Raw genomic sequence first — 20,324 nt, 5'->3', positions numbered from 1 at the left:
CCAACCTTAATATCATAACTTGGCAAAGATGGAGTATTAAAGAATTTAACAATAATAAACACAAATATTTCAATAAAACACTGAGTAAAATGTTAAAAGAATAACACACCATAGCCAAATAGAGTTTATTCCAAAATTGCAAGAGTAGCTTATTATAAATTACTGTATTAAAATCCACTTTTGATTTTATAACAGTAACATGTAATGATGTGAAGAATTATCTGAAATTATCAGTCACAATCATTCTGAATAAGGAGTATAGGAAAAAGGAATGAAGTATAAAATCAGAAGTGAAGGTAAAATTTTTAGTATTTACAAATAAATAACTTAATTGTTTTCTTGGAACACCAAAGGGGGAGAAAAACTAAAATATTATTGTAACTCATTTTTATTAAACTATCTTTTTATAAAATTAATAAATAAAATACTATAAATAGGAACCACCAGTTAGAAAGTATAGTGAAAAGACAGATGCTGTGATTAATGCTAACAAAAAATCATGATTCCTGGAGTAAATGCACACACAAAACATGTGCAGAATCCATATTTAAAAACTGTATAGCCCAGCTGGTGTGGCTCAGCAGTTGAGCATTTACCCATGCACCAAGAGGTCGTTGGTTTGATTCCTGGTCAGGGCACATGCCCAGGTTGTGGCTCAATCCCCAGTGGGGGCATGTAGGAGGCAGCCAATTGATGTTTCTATCTCTGTCTCCCTCTCTTTCTAAAATCAATAAAGAAAAAATATATATTAAAAAAACTGTACAAATTTAGTGAGGCACATAAAAGAAACCCTGAGCACCTGGAGCAGCACAGCATGTTCCTCAGGGATGACCAATTGCTTATTATAAAGATCTAAATTCTTCTTAGATTAATCTATAAACATAATACTTCAATAAAAGTTTCTATTGAATATTTAAACTCAGCTATGGCTTTAATTTCATCTGGAATAATTGAGGCCAGAGAGAACATTTTGAAAAAGTACAGTAATGAAAAACAGTGCTTACCATACTAGATATTAAAACATATTTTAAAAATATAATATTTTAAACTGTGTGAAATGCACCTGTTCTTTTCCAAAAAGAGATATATTTTGTGAAGCAGAATGGAAAGTTCAGCGATGTATATAAGTATATAATAAATATAAGATATAGTCAAGGTGACTTCTCAGATTAGTAGGTAAAAGATCTCTTATTTGATAAATGGGGCTGGTAGAACTGGCTCACCATTTGGGGAGAAAGTAAAGTTTACCCCATGTGACATATACAACTAAATACCAGATGAATTAAAGATTTAAATGTAGAAAGTACAAATATTTAAATAATCATGAAGTGGGAAAGGACTTAATGAAGATGACTTGGAAAGTGAAATCTATAAGGAAAAGCTGAAAAGATTAAGAAACTTCAAACTTTGAGGAAAAAAAAAAAACCCATAGAAAAATCAAAAGAGGCAAAGAACAAGAGAACACTTATTTGCAACATGACAGATCAATCACTTCTTCACCCCAGCCCTGCAATAGCTCTTACAAATCAATAAGAAAGAGATAAATCATTGGCTAGAAATACAGGCCAAGGAGGATATAAATGAGGATTTATACTATAAGACATAAAATAGATAAACATATAAAAATAATGCAACTTCATTTGTAATAAAATAAATGTACCTTTAAAAGAGATGGAAACATTTACTTACCAAATTGGAAAATCTTTTTTATTATAAAAAAATTTTAAGAACAATACTCAATATTCACCTTTCATAGGTTGATGGTAAATGGAATAAGTATAATTTTACTAGCAGATAACTTGGTAACATGCATGAAAAGCTTTAAAATACTTATAAGTGTTCTATAACTTAATTGTGGTGGTGTCTATATAACTGATGAATTTGTCAAAATTCAAAGACCTGTACACCTAAAAAGGTCCAATTCTGCTTTGTGTAATTACGCTTCAATAAACTTAACTTTCAAAATGTTTATATTCTTTTGCCCAGACATTTGCATGCTGGTAATTTGCTTTTTAAAAAAATAGACAAATTTTGCAGCGATTTATCTACAAAAATGTTAATTAGAACTGTTTAAAAGTGTGGAAATGTGAAAGGCAACTTAAATGTACTACAATTGGGGATTGATAAAAAGGGTTTATGAAAGTATATACAATTCCATGCTTTGTAACTACTAGAATTATATTGTAGAAGAATGTTTACTAAGCATGTAAAAGTGTTTGAGTTAAAAAGCAGGTATGAAATAGCATGTAGTACAATCCTATTTTGGTAATTGAACACAAAATAATTTTTAAAAGAATATAAGTTTGCAGACCAAAATGTTAATAGTGATTTTTCATTTTGCTTTTATTTATTTATTTTTATCCTCACCCGAAGACATTTTTTCATTTTTTGTTCAGATAGAGTAGGAGAGAGAGAGAGAGAGAGAGAGAGAGAGAGAGAGAGAGAGAGAGAAATCAACGTGAAAGGAACACATCGAGTGGCTGCCTCCCACACATGCCTCCCACACAACCCAACCAGGGCCAGGGACAAACTGCAATGACAGTGGTGGTCATGCCTGTGTCACTCTCATGTTAAGGCTGGACTGTGTCTGTCACCCTATCCAAAGACAAAAACTCATGAAGTATTTTGAAAGTAAGACCATATATGCCCGGCCAGTGTGTCTCAGGGGATTGAGCATTGTCCCATGGACTGAGAGGTGTCAATTCAATTCCTGGTCAGCGCACATGCCTGGGTTGCAGGCTGGATCCCTAGTAGGAGGCGTGCAGAAGGCAGCTGATTCATGTTTCTCCCTCACATTAATGTTTTTTTCTCTCTCTCTCCCTTCCTCTTTCTCTAAAAAAATCAATAACAACACATTAAAAAAATAAAGTGAGACCATATATAATGAATGCCTGGCACAGAGGATGGCACACAGCAAGGGTTCAATAAATGTTAGTCCTCTCCCTTCCCTACTTGGAGGGTAGATGGACTCTGTGGGAGACTCCACAGATGCAAAAGACTGTTTGAGCTGTCCCTTGGCAGCCCAGGCATCACTTATCCCCTGGAAGTGGCCCCAGTGTATTAGTGCTCTTGCATTCTTAATGATTCCACTTAATGTCAGGAAATCATTTTCTATTGCTCATCCATTAAACCCACTGAGGTCTCTCATTTTTTGCTAATTACACAGGTTAAGGGCAGACTTCACCCCAGGCAATAGTCCTATTAATTTGCCAACTCACACAATTTTCACAAAGGCTTAGGTTAGAATGCCTTTTGATTTTGAATTAAATTACATTCTGATTTTTAATTATTTTCTATCCTTCTGTATACTGGGTGCTCTAAGCAACTCTCCCCCCCCCCCCCCACACTGTCTGAGACCACTGTATGGTCAAACTCTTTAATAGAAATTTTTTGAGGAGGAAAATTAATCTGGGGCCAAGTTATTATAACACCAGTCTATAAATGCTCAGTAAGTATGTGTTAAGTGGCAACACAGTGACTCACCAATCGCCATGGCACATAAAGAGACATTACATAAAGGAGCCGTCCTGCTTCTCTCAAAGGCAATCTCTCCTGTATAAGGAATTTCTGCTGTTCTAATTTATTCCGTTAGTTCTGATTTTTATATACAAGAGTTGCTTCTATGAGAAGGAAATATCATCCCCAAATTTAACCACATGCTCCATACTTGTCAGATGCAATGTCTAACAAGTCTGACAGGCTGTGCAGACTTAGATACTTAGTGCTGATTTAAATATGTTTTGCTTAAAGGTAGTGTGGAGCAGTGGTTAAAAGCACCGACTCAAACCTCACTGCCTGGATTCAAAGTTGGGCTTTATTACTGACAAGCTGCTTGTCACAGGAGAAGTTACTTAACCTCTCTGGACATCAGTTGCCTCATCTGTGGAATAATAATAATAATAATAATATTATTATTTATATGGTTGTGGTAAGATTTAAGTGCTATGTAAATGGTTGGCTATTATTATTAATAATGTAAAAAGTTGCATTGTAGATCACATACTTCTCAACACTGACAGAGTCACCTTCCCATCTGGACCACCTGTTCATAATGTCTCCTCAGTTAGAAAAGACCTAGGTGGTGAGGTGGGTTAGGGTAGCAGACAAGCCTCACTCCTGGGGTTCTCTTGCTATGAGGGGCACAGTGAGCTCTTGCTCCACCCACTCCAGCCCCAGAGGTCTCATTTCTTCACTTTGTACTCAGCCATCATTCTATGAGAGTGTCCTGACCATGTTGTTTCAGCCCAGAGGCCTGTGGTTTGAGGGACCATGAGGATGTGGCTTGGGGAACTCAGGGGGAAGCACAGAACACAGAAGTTACTGGCTGTAGCAACAGAATTTTTCCTTCTGCCGAAGCTGCCCAGCACTGACCTTAAACATCCTCCTTTCTGTCCTCAGATGCCTGTTGAAGGCTTTCTGTTAGTGAGTGAAGAGAAGGGGTAAAGGAAGAATCTGATTGCAGGAGCTTGGCTAATGTACTTGTTAATGAATGTGAATGTGGAGAACACTGTAGTATTTTCAGTGTCATTAGCTACTACTATTTAGTAGATAATAAATAGATTGAGCCTACATAGTACATGTGCTCTTAATTTCATAGTTGATTCAAATGCCTTAATTATAGCATCTTGTACCAAAGGAATGATTGCTTTTACAAAGCTATCACTCTCATATTTTGGGGGAATAAAGGCATTCTTTACCATTTCAGGGTCAAAACTTTGACTTGTTTTGTTAACTGGCCTAACTTATCTGTCCACTAAACTAAAAAGAAACTACTTTCCATGTACTGTCAACTCATTTCTTAACCACCAATGAGCTCTGGCTGCTTTAGACTGTCCACAGTCATGTGGAATACGCCTACTTAATCTTTAGACTCCTCCAGTATCATCTTGAAACAAATAACTGTACATAATGCACAAAAATGAGGAATTAATCTCATGATCATAATAAAAACAAAAAACAGAAACTCCTGGAGCAGACTCTAGGGCTGAGATGAGAGAGAGAAGAAAAACAAATATTCATCAATGAAAAGAAATGTTCTCACCCACTGATTTTTTCTAAATAATCATGTTGCCTTTGTCTATTAGAGGAAGGATAGCATGGAGAAAAAGAATATTTCAGTCAAAGAGAGAGGATTTTATAAAAATCAATGAATTGGATAGGTAATGTCTTTAGAAGTTATTTTGGCAAAACAGAATAGGTCACTGATTAGCAGATCCAATATTGCAGGAAGAAACACTTCTTGGTAAATCTGAAGTAAGAGTGTGTCTGACACTTGGCCATGCATTTGTTTAGGTTGAATTAGGATTCTTATCTTTAGAGACTTTTTAAAAATGATTCTCAGACTATCTCTGTCTACAGAGGAAGTGCTGTACTGCCATCTTCTCAAATATTTAGCTAGAAGCTCATTATAAAGGTGAAGGTTACAATTAAATTGTTGTATTTTAGTAAAACATTCTAAATAGACTCAACTGTATGTAGAGGTGTGTGTGATTATCTTCTAGCCTTGTTCCAAAAAGGATTGGAGGTGTGTTATTTGGATACACAAATATCAAAACAACATTAGTAAGAAGTGGGTAAAAAAGAAAGGGACTAACAAAGGAAATGACTCACAGTGAGTTTGGGAAAGAGTTTGGGTTAGATATCACAAATCCTGTACACTTGCTATGAGCAGTCTTTAAATACCTCTGTAGCCAAAAGGAAAATTGAATGTGTTACTTCATCCAACATTCAGAAGATTTTAAAAACTATGTTTTTTTTTTTTTGTTTTGTTTTTTTTTTAGCAGAAACACAACTTTTCTAGAGACTAAGTGTTCAAAAATAACAGAGGTCTAATAGTTTAGGCACTGAATGACACTGCATGCTGCTGGATTAACATGTAACCAATCCATGGCCATCTTTCGGTGGTATGTTCATATCTTTTCCAGAAAAGTGATAAAATTTGGCAAGCTTATCCAAGTCCTAACAATTCTACAACCCCAGGCAAGTCTGCATCAGGCAAGATGTCACACCAACATATTTGAACTTCTACAAGTGGCGATGCCGGGCCCTTGTCTGAGTACATCTTCCAGTGGCAGCACAGGCAGCCAGTGAAGTACCGAGAGTCTCAGGCCTGGATAGAGGAGGCTGAGCTCAACCTTGTTAGTGGGCCAGGGTACAAAGCCCAAGAGAGAATTTTTTTTCAACTCAGTATGTTATGGGCAATTTGACAGAAACTCACCATCTCCCTATTGACCTGTAATAGGCCTTTATTACAGTAATTTGTGATTAATCAATTGAGCTCCAAAAAACTTCCTTGCTTTGTTCCCCAATCCAACCCATGCACTGCTTCAAATTGGGCCCACATTTCCTTTCCTGATTCAAATTCCACTATACATGCCCATGGATACCTATGTTCCACCCATACTGAACAACTGTGCTTTTGTTCTTTAATACTAATACTAAATACTAACGTCATGCCCTTGCTCATGTTATTCTCATGAACCAGAGTGGGGAAGGAACATCCAGGCAAGAAGATTAACATGAGCAAGGGTATGAAGTTAGGACATGTGGTATATATCTACAATATACATTCAAATAGGGCAAAATGAAATTCAGCTTGGCCCTTAAGGCCCAATATAAACACTTCCTTCACTCCAAAGCTCTTTTCTATCCCCCAGGATTTAATTGCTCCCTCTGAAAACCCTTGTTGAAATCCTTAGTACAAAGCTGTATATGAATCTCTTACGCTGGGCCTTGGGGCTATCTAAGCCTCTGCTCTGTGTCACCTGTGCCCAGCACAGAGTCTGGCATACTGTAGATAGTGTGCAGAATGTTTAATGCACAGAAGCCAAGTTCAGTGTTGGGAAAGATTCATTGCTTTAAAATCAGGATGAATTAGGGAACAATCATATTCGAAGTGGATTAAACTATGAAGACATCTTGCCTTGCCAAGAGTAGTACTTGAACCTTCTTTGTGCCTGCACAGTATCTGAAATGTAGGTGATAAATAAGTGTGTGTTGAATAGGTGTGCTATCTTGGATATGGAAGAACAGGACCTGGTAACTATAACAGGATGGAGTAGGAGGCTGAAATAGCCCTGTGTGGCAGGTTATAGGTATAGACAATTATAGGTGTAGACAAGTGCAGGGGGTAGCACACAAAGAAGGGGAGTCAGAGAACAGGAATGGGGAATCATGGAGAGTGTCAGATGATGAGGTCTCGGCCCTGGTGGTCCCTGTGACTAGGCTTAGGGAGAGTACTTGAGTCTCCAGCAAGACAGATGGCAGGAGGGAGCAAAGCCCCAGTGCTAGATGCAGGTTAACAAGCAGGGCCCTGGTGAGGAAACTAATGCAGAAGTAGTTAAAACAACCTGGTGTCTGAGATGAGAGCTAGATGAGAGCAGAGATGGACTTTGAATGAAGGCTCTTTAAAACCCAAGTTAGAACTCTGTATGGAGGCTGGGCACAGGGCTGGGCCTGTTAGTTGAGGGGCCTGGGTATGCTCTGGCATGAGGACCAACAGTCAGGAGTGAAAACCCAGCACAGCCTGATAAAACTGGCCTCCTAGATTAACATGACATACACAATAAATGAGTTCCAGGCTTCTCTCCTAGCAACGCTTCTTAAGAGTGACATCTAGGGGCAAATGCCTTTTCAGTATGCTTATCAAACTGCCTGCTTTGCACAGATGGGCATGTGAAGATGCTCCCATGACTTCTTCAGCTTTATCTGACATACACTTGCTTAGTGCCTACTATGTGCAAAGAACATCTTAGAAATGCATGTTTACAAGGCCAAGTTGTTTATGCTCCTTGGAAACTGTCCTATATTGAATATGTACTATAAAGTAGTTACAACAGGTCTTACTCTCTTGGCATGGACGACAGTTCTGATTGGGAAAAAATATGTAATGTTTATGTCAGTAAGAAAGTCTTTACAAAAAAAAATGTGAATGAGCACCATATGACCCATGTTTGTTTTATTTAGTAAAATATTAGATTATTTAGTAAAAATAATTAGGTTTACTTCTTCTGATATACAGATGTTTAACCTGCACCTTGAAGGCTTATTGACATCCACGTGATGGTAATTTGTCAATCTGTGCCTGTTACTACTTCATCAATTCATGGGATACAGTGTATTATGGGGAAGGAAGAAAACCAAGAGGCTCTCTAGTCTCATCTACCTTCCATTGATGCAGGAATTGCTCCTCCACCATTCACTCCCTAAACAACCTCCTGCATGCTTACATGTCTCAGGCCCCATGTGAGGGATGCAGGTGGAATGTGGCCCTATTGCACAGGGAAAGGCAAAGAGCAGGCTAGAACAAATAATTATATGCCCTGATAGATGCTATGAAGGCAACATGTAGGAGTTGTGGCAAAGAGTAACACAAGGGACCTAATTTAGAAGACTGCTCTGATGAATAACATTTCCTCTGGGCCCTAAGGGCAGGGAGGGCATTCTGGTGGAACAGCTGGGTGGAGAAGATGTGCAGGAAGGCCACAGCACCCTGAGTGAATGTAGGGAAGGTGCCATGGCATAGGGCAAGATTAGATATTTAGATTTTATTCCAAGTGAGATGAGAAGTCACTGAACAGTTTAAAGTAAGGGAATAACATTGTATCTACTCCTTAAATTCAGTTTTTAACCAAATTCTGATTAATTTACAACCTTCTAAAATACCAAATACTTAATTAAATGAAAGAAAAACACTAAAATGTTGACAGTGTTATTTTTGGAAGGCGGGATCAAGTTTTTTTTTTTTTTAATATCTGTCTGATATTTTTAATATTTTGCTGGGTTTTGTTTTTTAGGAAGGAGTTACTACTTTTAAAATGAGAAAAACCTACATTCTTATATAAAAATAAGTGGGAAGCTAAATTTTATTTGCCAATGATATAAATGTATTTGTATGTAATATGTATTCTATAACTATTCAGTGAAATTTAAAACAAAATGGTTCTAAAGTAAATTACTAGTAGGCAAAACACTGTTTTCTTTTTCTTCTCTTTTTCTAAGGAGAATTTATTTTTCAAATTTGTCATCATTGAAATGTATCTATTTGTTTTTTTGTCTTTTTGTCTATATATTATAGTTTGTTCCTGAACTCTCCACTATTCTAGAAATAGTTTGTGAATATGGTCATTGGCTACACTGGCTCCTTGGAAAGAAGAGAGAGGTGAAATAAAAAGCACCCTCCTCTTTCAGCTCCCCTGACTTCCGTCCTCTGGCCACTTGCTAGGTATATTTTAAGACTTTGTGGAGAAGGTTCACCTCATGCTTAACAAAAAGTGGGTCAATTTTTCCCCACCCTTTCTAACAGATTATTCAAACATACTGCATGCATTAATTAATCTTGTCAATTCAAAATTAGTGTTTCACTGGAAATGAGGACACCTTTAATTCAAATGTAAATATATACAACATTTCCCAGCTTACCTAAAAATGGCAGCTTTATTATACAAGATCCTGAGATTCTATTTAGAGTTTAGAGATGTGCTTCCTGAGCTTGAAGGACTTTTAATCAAAAAGGGAACATAAAACTAAGAAACAGAAAATCTTCTGAAAGGCTTTTGACATTTAAAAAACTGTCAAAGGGTCTGAGTTAAATGATGAAAAAACTTGCTGTCATCTTTGTCAGACTGGAAACTTTAGAAATCCTGTATATGTATAACTAACAGTACACATACATGTATACGTGTTTGGTTTTTCTCCTATTGTGAGTGAGAAAGTTGGGGACAAGTGCAAAGAGGAGGAGCAGACAAGGAGGCAGGTAGAGCTTGGACCCTCATTTGCTCTTTAACCAGAACAATGCTACTTTTTCATGTTTTATATATGTCATTTCAGAAAAGGCTTCTTAACTTGAAAGTGTGAAGACCTATTGTGATGTGTTTGAGTTTCTTCTAGAGTCTAGGCACTGGGAATAATTCCTAAAAAAGTAACATGATGTAGGTCCTAGTTTTCCCACTTTACAGATGAGGAAAGGAAGGTTCTGAAAGAATAAATAATTTGTATCACATACACAGCTACTAAGTAGCAGGGCCAGGATTCAAATTCAGTTTGTCTGCTCCAAAGCCCACCCTTCCAACCACAATGCCATGCTGGATCTGTGTTTAAGGCTCAAAGTGCATATATTCACAGGCACTTAAACAGTATGCCAATACTCCAAAGCACAGATCTCTTTATATAAGTACAATAAAATTTATGAAGGTGTGTTTTCAGTGGTGCACACTGCCTAGATATCACTTTAGTTAAAGAGGTTTTAATGGCTTAAGAAACAAGCTTTGGCCACAAAGGATGGAGAAATGCATCCAGACTGTGAGGATAGATTGTGCAAAGGCTCTCTGCAAAAATTCTTGCTTTGGATGGAAGCTGCCAGGAGTGGAGGCAACCTCTCCTTGGCCTCCCCATACCCCAAATCTTTTCCTTAAATAATATTTCAAAACTTAAAACAGCAATAAAGAAGACTAAAAGGGAAGTCCTCCTGGGATTTTAGGGTTGACATGGGCACTTTTGGGTCTATGGAACGTTGTCACCACAGCACAGATGGACAGTCATTTGGGGGAAAATCACTAGCAAAAAAGAAGAGAACATACACAGAAACAAGGAGAGCCTGTTGGTGAGGTCACATTGCTCATGTCTAATTATTTAAATGGCACTATTGTTACTTTGTTTGTTCAAATTTAGTCAGATGAACCTCCAGGAGAGGAGAACTGCATGTTTTTCTTCCATTAAATGGTAAAATTCTTCCAGGTGTTCTTTCTTTCTTCCTCTCTCTCTCTCTTTCTTTCTTTCTTTCTTTCTTTCTTTCTTTCTTTCTTTCTTTCTTTCTTTCTTTCTTTCTTTCTTTCTTTCTCTCTTTCTCTCTCTCTCTCTCTCTCTCTCTCTCTCTCTCTCTCTCTCTCTCTCTCCATATTTCTCTTCTGGGAAGTTGTCAAAATATATGATTTTAACTTTAAAGAAAAACAGGACTGAAATGTGTCAAACTCCTGGAAATAGTTTGAAACCCAGTTGCGTTTACACAGAAAAACACATACTACAAATCCTGAGACCATCTGGCCACAGAGCTCTCAGTTTCTCTGACAACACTCCTGGAACTGTGGGCGGGTAAGTCCTGTGATTACTGAAGTGAAAATCAGGCAGGAGAACAAACAAGAACAGACAGGTTTCAAAACAACACATTCTAGTTCCTGTTCTATTGAACTTTAGACCCATGTCACCTCCTAAGGAAACATGGGACTCGAGAAGAAAATCAGGAAAGAGACCTGTTTCTAAAATGCTGAGTAAGAATCAAGCCACATATAAGAGGCACTGAGGAAGGGGACTATTTAAAGGGAACCCGAGGCAAATGTACATATAAAGTGATCACACATTGCCTCTGCAGGTCTGTTTTGTGTTTGTATAGCTATAAAATTGGTATATTACAGTAGTAATTACAATTTCTCTGAGTTACGTTCATTCACAGTTATTAAATTTGCAAGCATGAAAATTTTACTCCTCAAGTGTTTAAAATATTTGATAGTCAAAAGTAGTTGTAGACCAGGCCAGGAAGAAATGGAAAAGAAGGTAAAATGTGAATGCTCCCAAGAAGCTGGGCAGCCCCATGTAGGGGCTTGTTTATAGGTTAGCAGGACAAGCCAGAGCTCTTTGTATTCAAACTGACAGGATTTAAAGGAGAGAAGGGCCCTGGCCGGTTTGGCTCAGCGGTTAGAGCGTCGGCCTGCGGTGCAGAGAGACCTGGGTTCGGTTCCCGCTAAGGGCACGTACTTTGGTTGCAGTTTGTCCCCGGCCCTGGTTGGGTTGTGTGGGTGGCAGCCACTCGATGTGTCCCATTCATGTCGATGTTTCTCTCTCTCTCTCTCTACCTCCCACTCTATCTGAACAAAAAATGGAAAAATGTCCTCGGGTGAGGATAAAAAATAAATAAATAAAATGAGAGAAAGACCATCTTTTACAAAAATGAGATAAGCACAATGTGGTGCAACAAGAATTCCTGTGTTAGTAATTTGATAAATATTCACCTAGCAAAAATTAAGAGAAGTCCACAATCGCCCTGGCCTGGTAGCTCAGTTCATTAGAGTCTTGTCCCGATACACTAAGATTGTGGGTTTGATACCTGGTCAAGGCACAAATGGCTCAGTTGGTTGAATGCCGTCCTGTGCAATGAAAGGTTGCAGGTTCGATTTCCGGTTGGGGCATGTGTCCAGGTTTCGGGTTTGGTCCCCATTCGGAGTTGGTATGAAAGGCAACAGATTGATGTTTTTCTCTCACACTGATGTTTCTCTCTCACTCCCTTCCTCTCTCTCTCTCTCAAAATATCAATAAGTTAAAAAAGAAAAAGAGAAGTCCACAATCATTTGAGAGTCTTGAAAAATCTATGTAAAATTTAGATCTTCTAGGCAATGTCTTGGATAGATATTTAAAAGCTAAAACTACTTGCCAGGTGCTTTTTCTTTCTATTAAAAAAAATATTTTTATTGATTTTTAGAGAGAGTGGAAGAGAGAAGAAAATAGAGAAACATCAATATGAGAAGGAAACATCAATAGGCTACCTCCTGTACACCCCTTACTGGGGATGGAGCCCACAACCCAGGCATGTGCCCTGACTAAGAATTAAACAGACAACCTTTCAGTGCATGGGATGATGCCCAACAAACCGAGCCACACCGACCATGGCAAGATGCTCTTGTCTAAAGCCCCCTCTTCAGTACCAGTATCATCCTGATGTTCTAGAATTGCCAGTTCCAATGATTGCAGAATACTTTTACTTGCTGTTTGGTTTTAGGTGGGAGAATTACTGAGAAGCATCATTTTGCACTTGGGGAAGGAATGGAGGAGATGGGAGATCATACCAGAAGGGAGTGAGCAGAGGTGAGAGAAGCCTCAAAGTGGAGTGAGAGGTGAGGGCAGTTGTGTGCTGCAGATACCATCTGGCTGGTATTCACAGTAGGCGATCATCAGGAAGGTCAATTACCTGAAATTTCTGGAAGTGTAGGCTTGTCTTCTTTCCGGAAGTTCCCATCACAAACAGGAAGTCTGGGGTTAGCACAAATGGCACTCTCTCTTTATTAATGCCCAGGAAACTTTTGTAATTCCCAAGAATATGACCAAAGTCAATATGAAATAGATTTCCTTAAAAAAAGAAATGTCTGACATCATTACACTGGCATAAGCACTTGTAACAAAACTCTAGCTTGTTTATTTCTTGAAACATTGTTTTTTAAGTTGCCTGACAATGAACCATCTTTGGTGACAGAGTTATTTTTATACTGTTTTATCAGGTGGTGATATTTTTCATTTTAGCAGGTGTGTTTAGTAATAGCCACAAAACACTTTGAACCAAGTATGTTTTCAATATCCTTCTGGTGTTCTTTAAATGTTAGTAAAAATTATCATCAGAATTATTCTTGGAAATATAAATCAAAACTCTGGCTAATATGTCATCATTATGCCCAAGACTCTCTATGCCCTTTGTGTAACTCAAGATAGACTGACGTGTCAGTCTGCTTGGGGGAGGGGCATTTTACTTTTACTTTTGAGTAGCATGATAGAAATAAATTATTTGAATCTCCTTTGGGTCAATTTCTACCACTGCTACTGTCACCACCACAATTACCATCATATCTTCTCATTTGTGTAGCTCTTTATTGTATGTATGGTCTATAAATGCATTATCTCTTTCGATTCTCATAGAAAGTAGTTTACCCAAATATGGTGCTTTTCCCAGAATCTACTCTTAAATTGATCCAAATATCTTAGACAAAAATTTCTTGGCATGGTAGCCAATGCTGACTATTGTTATAGTGGACAGTGAACCAGTGAGGAGTGGTAGATTAGGAAGGCACAGCATTTCTGATTCAAAGATAGATATCTGTGAGTTCTTTTTTGTACTGTTTTTCTTTTCTTTTCTTCTCTTCTCTTCTCTTCTCTTCTCTTCTCTTCTCTTCTCTTCTCTTCTCTTCTCTTCTCTTCTCTTCTCTTTTCTTTTCTTATCCTTACCCGAGGACATTTTTCCATTTTTTGTACAGATAGAGTGGGAGGGAGAGAGAGGAAAGAGAGAGAGAGAGAGAGAGAGAGAGAGAGAGAGAGAGAAACATCGATGTGAAAGGGACACATCGAGTGATCGAGTGGCTGGCACCCGCATGACCAACCAGGGCCGGGGACAAACTGCAACCGAGGCACATGTCCTCAGTGGGAACCAAACCCAGTTCTCTCCAGACCGCAGGCCGATGCTCTAACCGCTGAGCCAAACCAGCCAGGGCTTTTGTACCTTTTCTATACCATCTGACTATGGTGATTACATTGCCTCACAAGCTTCTGGGATATGATCCTATCCTAGCTTTCTCTGACTTAAGCTTCTTAAGTCTCATTTCCTACATCATCTTCCATTATTCTCTCCTGTGTGATCTAGGGTGGACACAGAATCTGTGTCCGTATACAATAATGACTTCTAGATATGTGCTCCAATCTTGTACTCTATTAAAAATTACCCTGTACTGGGGGAGGAGGAGTTAGTGTTCAACGGTGCAGAGTTTCAGTTGGGGAACATGAAAAAGATTTGGTTAGTGAATGGTGGTGATGGCTGCACAACAATGTGAATGTACTTAATGTCACTAACCTCTATATTTATAACTGGTTAAAATGGTAAATTTTATGTTATGTGTATTTTACCAATAAAAAATTACTCTACAAGAAATAAACTCACCTGTCTCTGTAATCATAATGTTGTCATTGTGCCGGTCCCCTATTCCAAGAACAAAGGTTGCCACACAGTAGCCAGCACAGGAATAAACAAACCTCTCCACCGCTGCCTGAAACTAATTAAAATGCATTTGAATATCAGTTGTGTTCTAACTACAAAGGGCAGCATGAATCTATTACAAATGATTTTCAATAAGACATTATTCTGGAAACCATTTTCAGAGAGCAAATTAGTTGTGTGTGGTTCCATTAACATTGTATCTGTTAAGTGTCAACTTTCTCATTGCTCTACTTACATTTTAGGGGAAGATTCAATGAATCACAATAGCAGGAGGAGGAAACAAGAGTCAAAGGGCAACATCAATTTAATCAAATGGTTCACTTTCCCTCCCTGTGTCACTTGCCAACAACTACACAGAACCCACAATAATTTCTTCGTCATTGGTGAACATGTGTTTTGTGTTTTGCTTGTGATCACTTGAAATGTGAGGGGGTCACAATCCACATGTGTAACAGACTAATAAGTGCTACTAATTATATTGCCTCCCCATAAGGCTGCTAACCCTGCCCATGAGGAGGGCTAATCCGGTGTAGAACTTTTAACAACAGCCCAGTTGTAAAGTATTCAGCACAGGTAATTCAGAGAATTGGTGAACCATTTAGATTAGAGTGAAGTGGAAATTAGAAATTACTTTATAGGGTATGTGGTGTTTCCCAGGTAGGAAGAAATTTATACGTGGTAACTAAATCTTTCTGCTGAACAACAAAACAGACTGTCAGAAAAAGTACTAACAAATTATTTCACATAAACAAATTTTATGCAAAGTGTGCCTGATAATCAAAGGAGAAACAAATGCTCATGGAGTTCTGAACTGAACACCTGTATTTTACAAGGAGATGGTAGGTCACCACAAGAAGGTGCTTAAAACCCTCATGACCTCCTGAATAAAGGACTTCACCAAATACCTCAGGAGGCATGACACTGGTGGATCCTTTGAAAATGTGAAACCCCTATTGCTATGTAAATGAAAACTCTTAAGGAGCCTTTGGAGTGGAGAAAAGCAGGAGCTCACCTTTTCTTCAATAGGGCATTTTTCTTTGAGCCAGTGATTTAGGACTTCATCTTTAAAGGCGCCTGTGTTGCCCACTGTGCTTTGCTGAATTTTGGCAATTGTTGTGGCATCTTTTACAATCTCGATCATTCCTGCAGGAGGATGCATATAGTTTGATGTAGATTGGGGCCTAGTGCCTGACCCAGAGGGGCACTGGCTATGTCTTTGTTGAGGGGAGGGTAGAGAGCTATTTTCCATGTTTATGTTGTTGGTTTTCATAGAAGAGAAACAAAAGGAGGAGAATATGAAAGTTGTATGGGACATGCTTTCAATATCCCTGAATGAAAATGGGAAAGCATTGATTTTGAAAGGTGATAAGTAAAAGCATTTATGTGCTGAGTATATCCTTTCTTCTTTGGTAACCTGTGCATTTTCCTTTTTAAAATTACAGGTCAAATGTAAATGGTTTTGTACAGTTCCAAATTGAAAACTTGAATAAAAATCTTTGATTGAAATGAAAATGTTACATGTTTGTAAAAGCACCTAAGAGTACAGTATATAATAGCTTTGATAATGTGAACCCTGGAATATTAAAATAAGTGACAGATATTTCTGTCTACTTTTAAATGTTATTTGTGAGGGAGAAATTTAATGTGCAATGAAACAGTTAAAGTTTAGAGGTGGAAAAGTAAAGAGGAAGGAGCAAGTTCTTACTAACATCATTTCCATGTATGGTAAAAAGGATTTGAATCATGCATTCATTTATCTTCAACATATTTATATTAAATTGAGAATCATATTCATCAGCCTTGGAACATTTTCTTCCTTTTTTATATGGGTTATGATTGTGATTTGTCAGTTAGTAAATGCCTACACTGAAGGAATTATGATCCTTTAAAACTAATTGAGTGGTATATCCATCTCCTGAGATAATCACGTACCTATTTTGTCACCAGTTGAAATGCAACCATATGGCAGGAGGCACAGATCCAAAGATTCAGTCTCCCAAATGGACTCCATGATGCGTAGAATCTGGCCATCAAAACACAAAAATGTTTCTATTTTAAATGTATATATTTCTTCCCCTGAAAAAAAAACACACTTATCTGGTAACATAACATATATAAGAAAACAAAGTATATAAGTAATAACTATACTTTTATTTATCAACCTGGTTCTCTAAAGTTTCCATTCCTTGGGAGCCTGTTAATTTTGGTCCCAGAGATTTATGTTGGGGAATAAGAGAAATGGATTTCTTCTGAGATAGGTTCTGGCCACGATTCATCTATTACACTCTAGTTATGTATATTTTACCACACACACACACACACACACACACACACCCACACACACCTCCACCCTATCATCCTTATAGATTTTTATCCATAAGAGACTCCTGGGCTACCACCAAGACAATAATAACAACAATCATAATGATAGCTAACATGTACTGAGTGCTGATTTACGTTGATCCTTTACATTTACCATATAGTATGGATCTAATTATTATTCACATTCTGCAGGTGTAGAGACTAAGGTTTAGAGAGCTTAAATAACTTGTCCTTATCTGCCAAGCAAAGCGCCTTAACAACAAAACAAAGTATATAAAGGTCAAGTGCAAACTTTTCCTCAAAATGAGAGAAAAATGAGTGATTTGTGTTTTTCAATTATATCTTTGAATAATTCAAAAGAGTTTACAGATTTATTGGAAATTAAATCAACGTTCAAAAGGTTTGAATAATTTTTCTTTTTTGTTAATCCTTACCTGAGGATCTTTTTCCATTATTTTTAGATAGAGTGGAAAGGAGGACAAGAGAGAGAGAGAAATATCAATGTGAGAAAGACACATTGATTGGTTGCCTCTCCTCCAACCCCAAATGGGGTTGGGGATCAAACCTGCAAACCAGGTATGTGCCCTTGACTGGGAATAAAACCCGGACCCTTTGTCCTTGGGCTGACACTCTAACTACTGAGCCAAAGCAGCCAGGGTGACTTTTCTATGTTTTAAATAAAAAATTATTTCCAGGCCCAAAGGTGACTTCCAGTACTGATGGTGGCATAGGTAAACACAGCACTCACCTCCTCCCACAGCCACATAAAAATTACAACTAAACTACACAACAACCATCATTCAGAACCACCTGAAGTAAACTGAATGGCAGTCCTACAACTATGAAATTAAAGAAGAATCCACACTGAGACTGGTAGGAGGGGCGGAGGTGTGGACGGGCTGGTCCCACACCCACATATGGACAATAAAAATCAGGGGGGCTTCCTCAGCTGTGAAGGTCCTCTCTGAGGAGCAAGGGGTCCCTGTCCCACACCAGGACCTCCAGGGAGTGCCAGTGCCAATGCCAGGAAGAGAAATTCCATAACATCTGGCTGTAAAATCCAGTGGGGACTGAGGCTGAGGCTACTGGAGCCCAAAGCAGTTCCTCTTAAAGGACCAGCATGCGGACTTACTGGGACTTGCTCCCTCTAGGCTCCAGCATGGGGGAGGCAGCTTGAAATGCACCAGAGACATGCCCGAAAGAACTGAGTTGTTTGGCATTAGGACAAGAGCTAGAGAGGTAGCTTTCTCCAGGACAGATGTGCTGGTGGAGGCCATTGTTCCTTTGGTGAGCCCTTCCCCCTTGAGCTTGCAAACAAGCGCCATATCTAAGACTTCAGCAACCTAGTCCACACTGTTTGCCCCACCCTGGTAATTCCATGAGGCCCTGCCCCACCCAGCTTTCAGCCCACCCGAGCTCTTTCCAGTGGCTTTACCATAGAATTGGCCTATCTTGGCTTCTGCTTCAGATTTTCCTAAATTTTCTCAAACAAGCAGCATCTGGTCTCAGTGAGTCCCATACCTCTTGCTAAGTGGCCCCAGGCCTTGCAATAGAAGCAGCCAGCCTTGGTTTACAGCTGGGCACCTCCAAGTCTGGCACAAGAAGCAGCCATCTGCAGATAGCTTTGTAGCTTATACCTGGTGGCCCCGGGTAGAACACAGGCAGTGGCGGACCTTGCTCCAGAGCCAGCACACGCAGTGGCCAGCTTCAGATCACATCAAAACACTACCACCCAACCACTTCTATGAATGACACACTCAAGGAGTGAACTCAGTGGGTACCAGAGCCCTGCTGAAGTAAGACTTGCTTTGTGTGGTGGGCCCCTGCATAGTTGATCCTCCAAGATAGTCATAGATCGGTGGTTAGTGGGCACAGCCAGTCCTTGCAGTTGATCAGCCTGAGTAAAATCCTCCCACTTATGTGCCAACAGCAATCAAGACTCAATTACAACAGAAGAGGGTACAGTCCACACAAGAGGTGGGCCCAGCTGGGGTGATCAGGGAGGCTGTACCACTGGACCCTACAGGGCACCTACTAGAACAGGCCACTCTAGGAAGCCTAGGAGGCATAGAAACTCTACTTAATACAAAGAAACAAACACAAGGAGGCAGCCAAAATGAGAATACAGAGAAACATGTCCCAAATGAAAGAACATAACAAGACTCCAGGAAAAGAACTAAACGAAATGGAGATAAGCAATCAAACAGACACAGAGTTCAAAACACTGCTTATAAGGATGCTCAATGAACTTAGTGAAAACATCAAGGAACTTAGTGAGGACCTCACGAGCATAAGAAAGGACCAGTCAGAAATGAAGGGTGCACTAACTGAAATAAAAAATAATTTACAGGGAATCAGTAGTAGAGTAGGTGAAGCCAAGAAGCAAACCATTAATTTGGAATATAAGGAAGCAAAACACACCCAATCAGAACAGCAAAAAGAAAAAAGAATCCAAAAAATGAGGGTAGTTTAAGGAGCCTCTTAGACAACTTGAAGCATGTCAACATTCACATCATGGGGGTGCCAGAAAGAGAAGAGAGAGAGCAAGAAATTGAAAACCTATTTGAAAAAATAATGACAGAAAACTTCCCTAACTTGGTGAAGGGAACAGACATACAAGTCCAGGAAACACAGAGAGTCCCAAACAAGATGAACCCCAAGAGGCCCACACCAAGACACATCATCATCAAAATGCAAAAGGTTCAAGACAAAGAGAGAATCTTAAAAGCAGCAAGAGAAAAGCAGTTAGTTACCTACAAAGGAGCTCCCATAAGACTGTCAGCTGATTTCTCAAAAGAAACTTTGCAGGCCCAAAGGGAGTGGCAAGAAATATTTAAAGTGATGAAAAGCAAGGACCTACAACCAAGATTAGTCTATTCTGCAAAACTATCATTTAGAATCGATGACCATGTAAAGAGATTCCTAGATAAGTAAAAGCTAAAGGAGTTCATCATCACCAAACCAGTATTATAAGAAATGTTGAAGTGTCTTCTTGAAGAAAAAGAAGAACAGAAAGATGACAATAAAATGGCAATACATATCTATCAACAATTGAATTTACAAATAAAATGAACACGCAGTACTGAAACAGACTTGTAAATACAGAGAACTTTTTGCTGGTTGCCGATGGGAGGATGATTGCGGGGATGGGTGAAAAAGGTGAAAGGAGTAAGAAGTGCAAATTGGTTGTTAGACTGACAAACTTCAAACGGAAAGGGGGAGGGGGGAGAGAGAAACCAAAGACCTTATATGCATGTAT

The 20,324-nt window shown here is 38.8% G+C and overlaps 1 protein-coding gene across 8 annotated transcripts in view; it reads right to left on the bottom strand.

Annotated features, from left to right (window-relative positions):
• Positions 1-20,324, bottom strand: part of PIK3CG (phosphatidylinositol-4,5-bisphosphate 3-kinase catalytic subunit gamma) — a 52,387-nt gene that overhangs the window by 12,346 nt on the left and 19,717 nt on the right. For all 8 annotated transcript variants that reach the window (XM_036246626.1, XM_036246627.1, XM_036246625.1 and 5 more), the window contains 4 exons: positions 16,676-16,766; positions 15,756-15,886; positions 14,687-14,798; positions 12,956-13,113 (listed from right to left, as the gene is read on the bottom strand). In XM_036246626.1, coding sequence (XP_036102519.1) covers positions 12,956-13,113; positions 14,687-14,798; positions 15,756-15,886; positions 16,676-16,766 — 492 coding nt within the window. The remainder of the gene's footprint in view (positions 1-12,955; positions 13,114-14,686; positions 14,799-15,755; positions 15,887-16,675; positions 16,767-20,324) is intronic.

This window comes from Molossus molossus, unplaced genomic scaffold (genome assembly GCF_014108415.1).
Source record: "Molossus molossus isolate mMolMol1 unplaced genomic scaffold, mMolMol1.p scaffold_m16_p_7, whole genome shotgun sequence".
In the NCBI taxonomy this organism is placed as follows: Eukaryota; Metazoa; Chordata; class Mammalia; order Chiroptera; family Molossidae; genus Molossus; species Molossus molossus.
The sequence above is the reverse complement of the archived record's forward strand: the minus strand, read 5'-3'. Positions and strand labels throughout refer to the sequence as shown.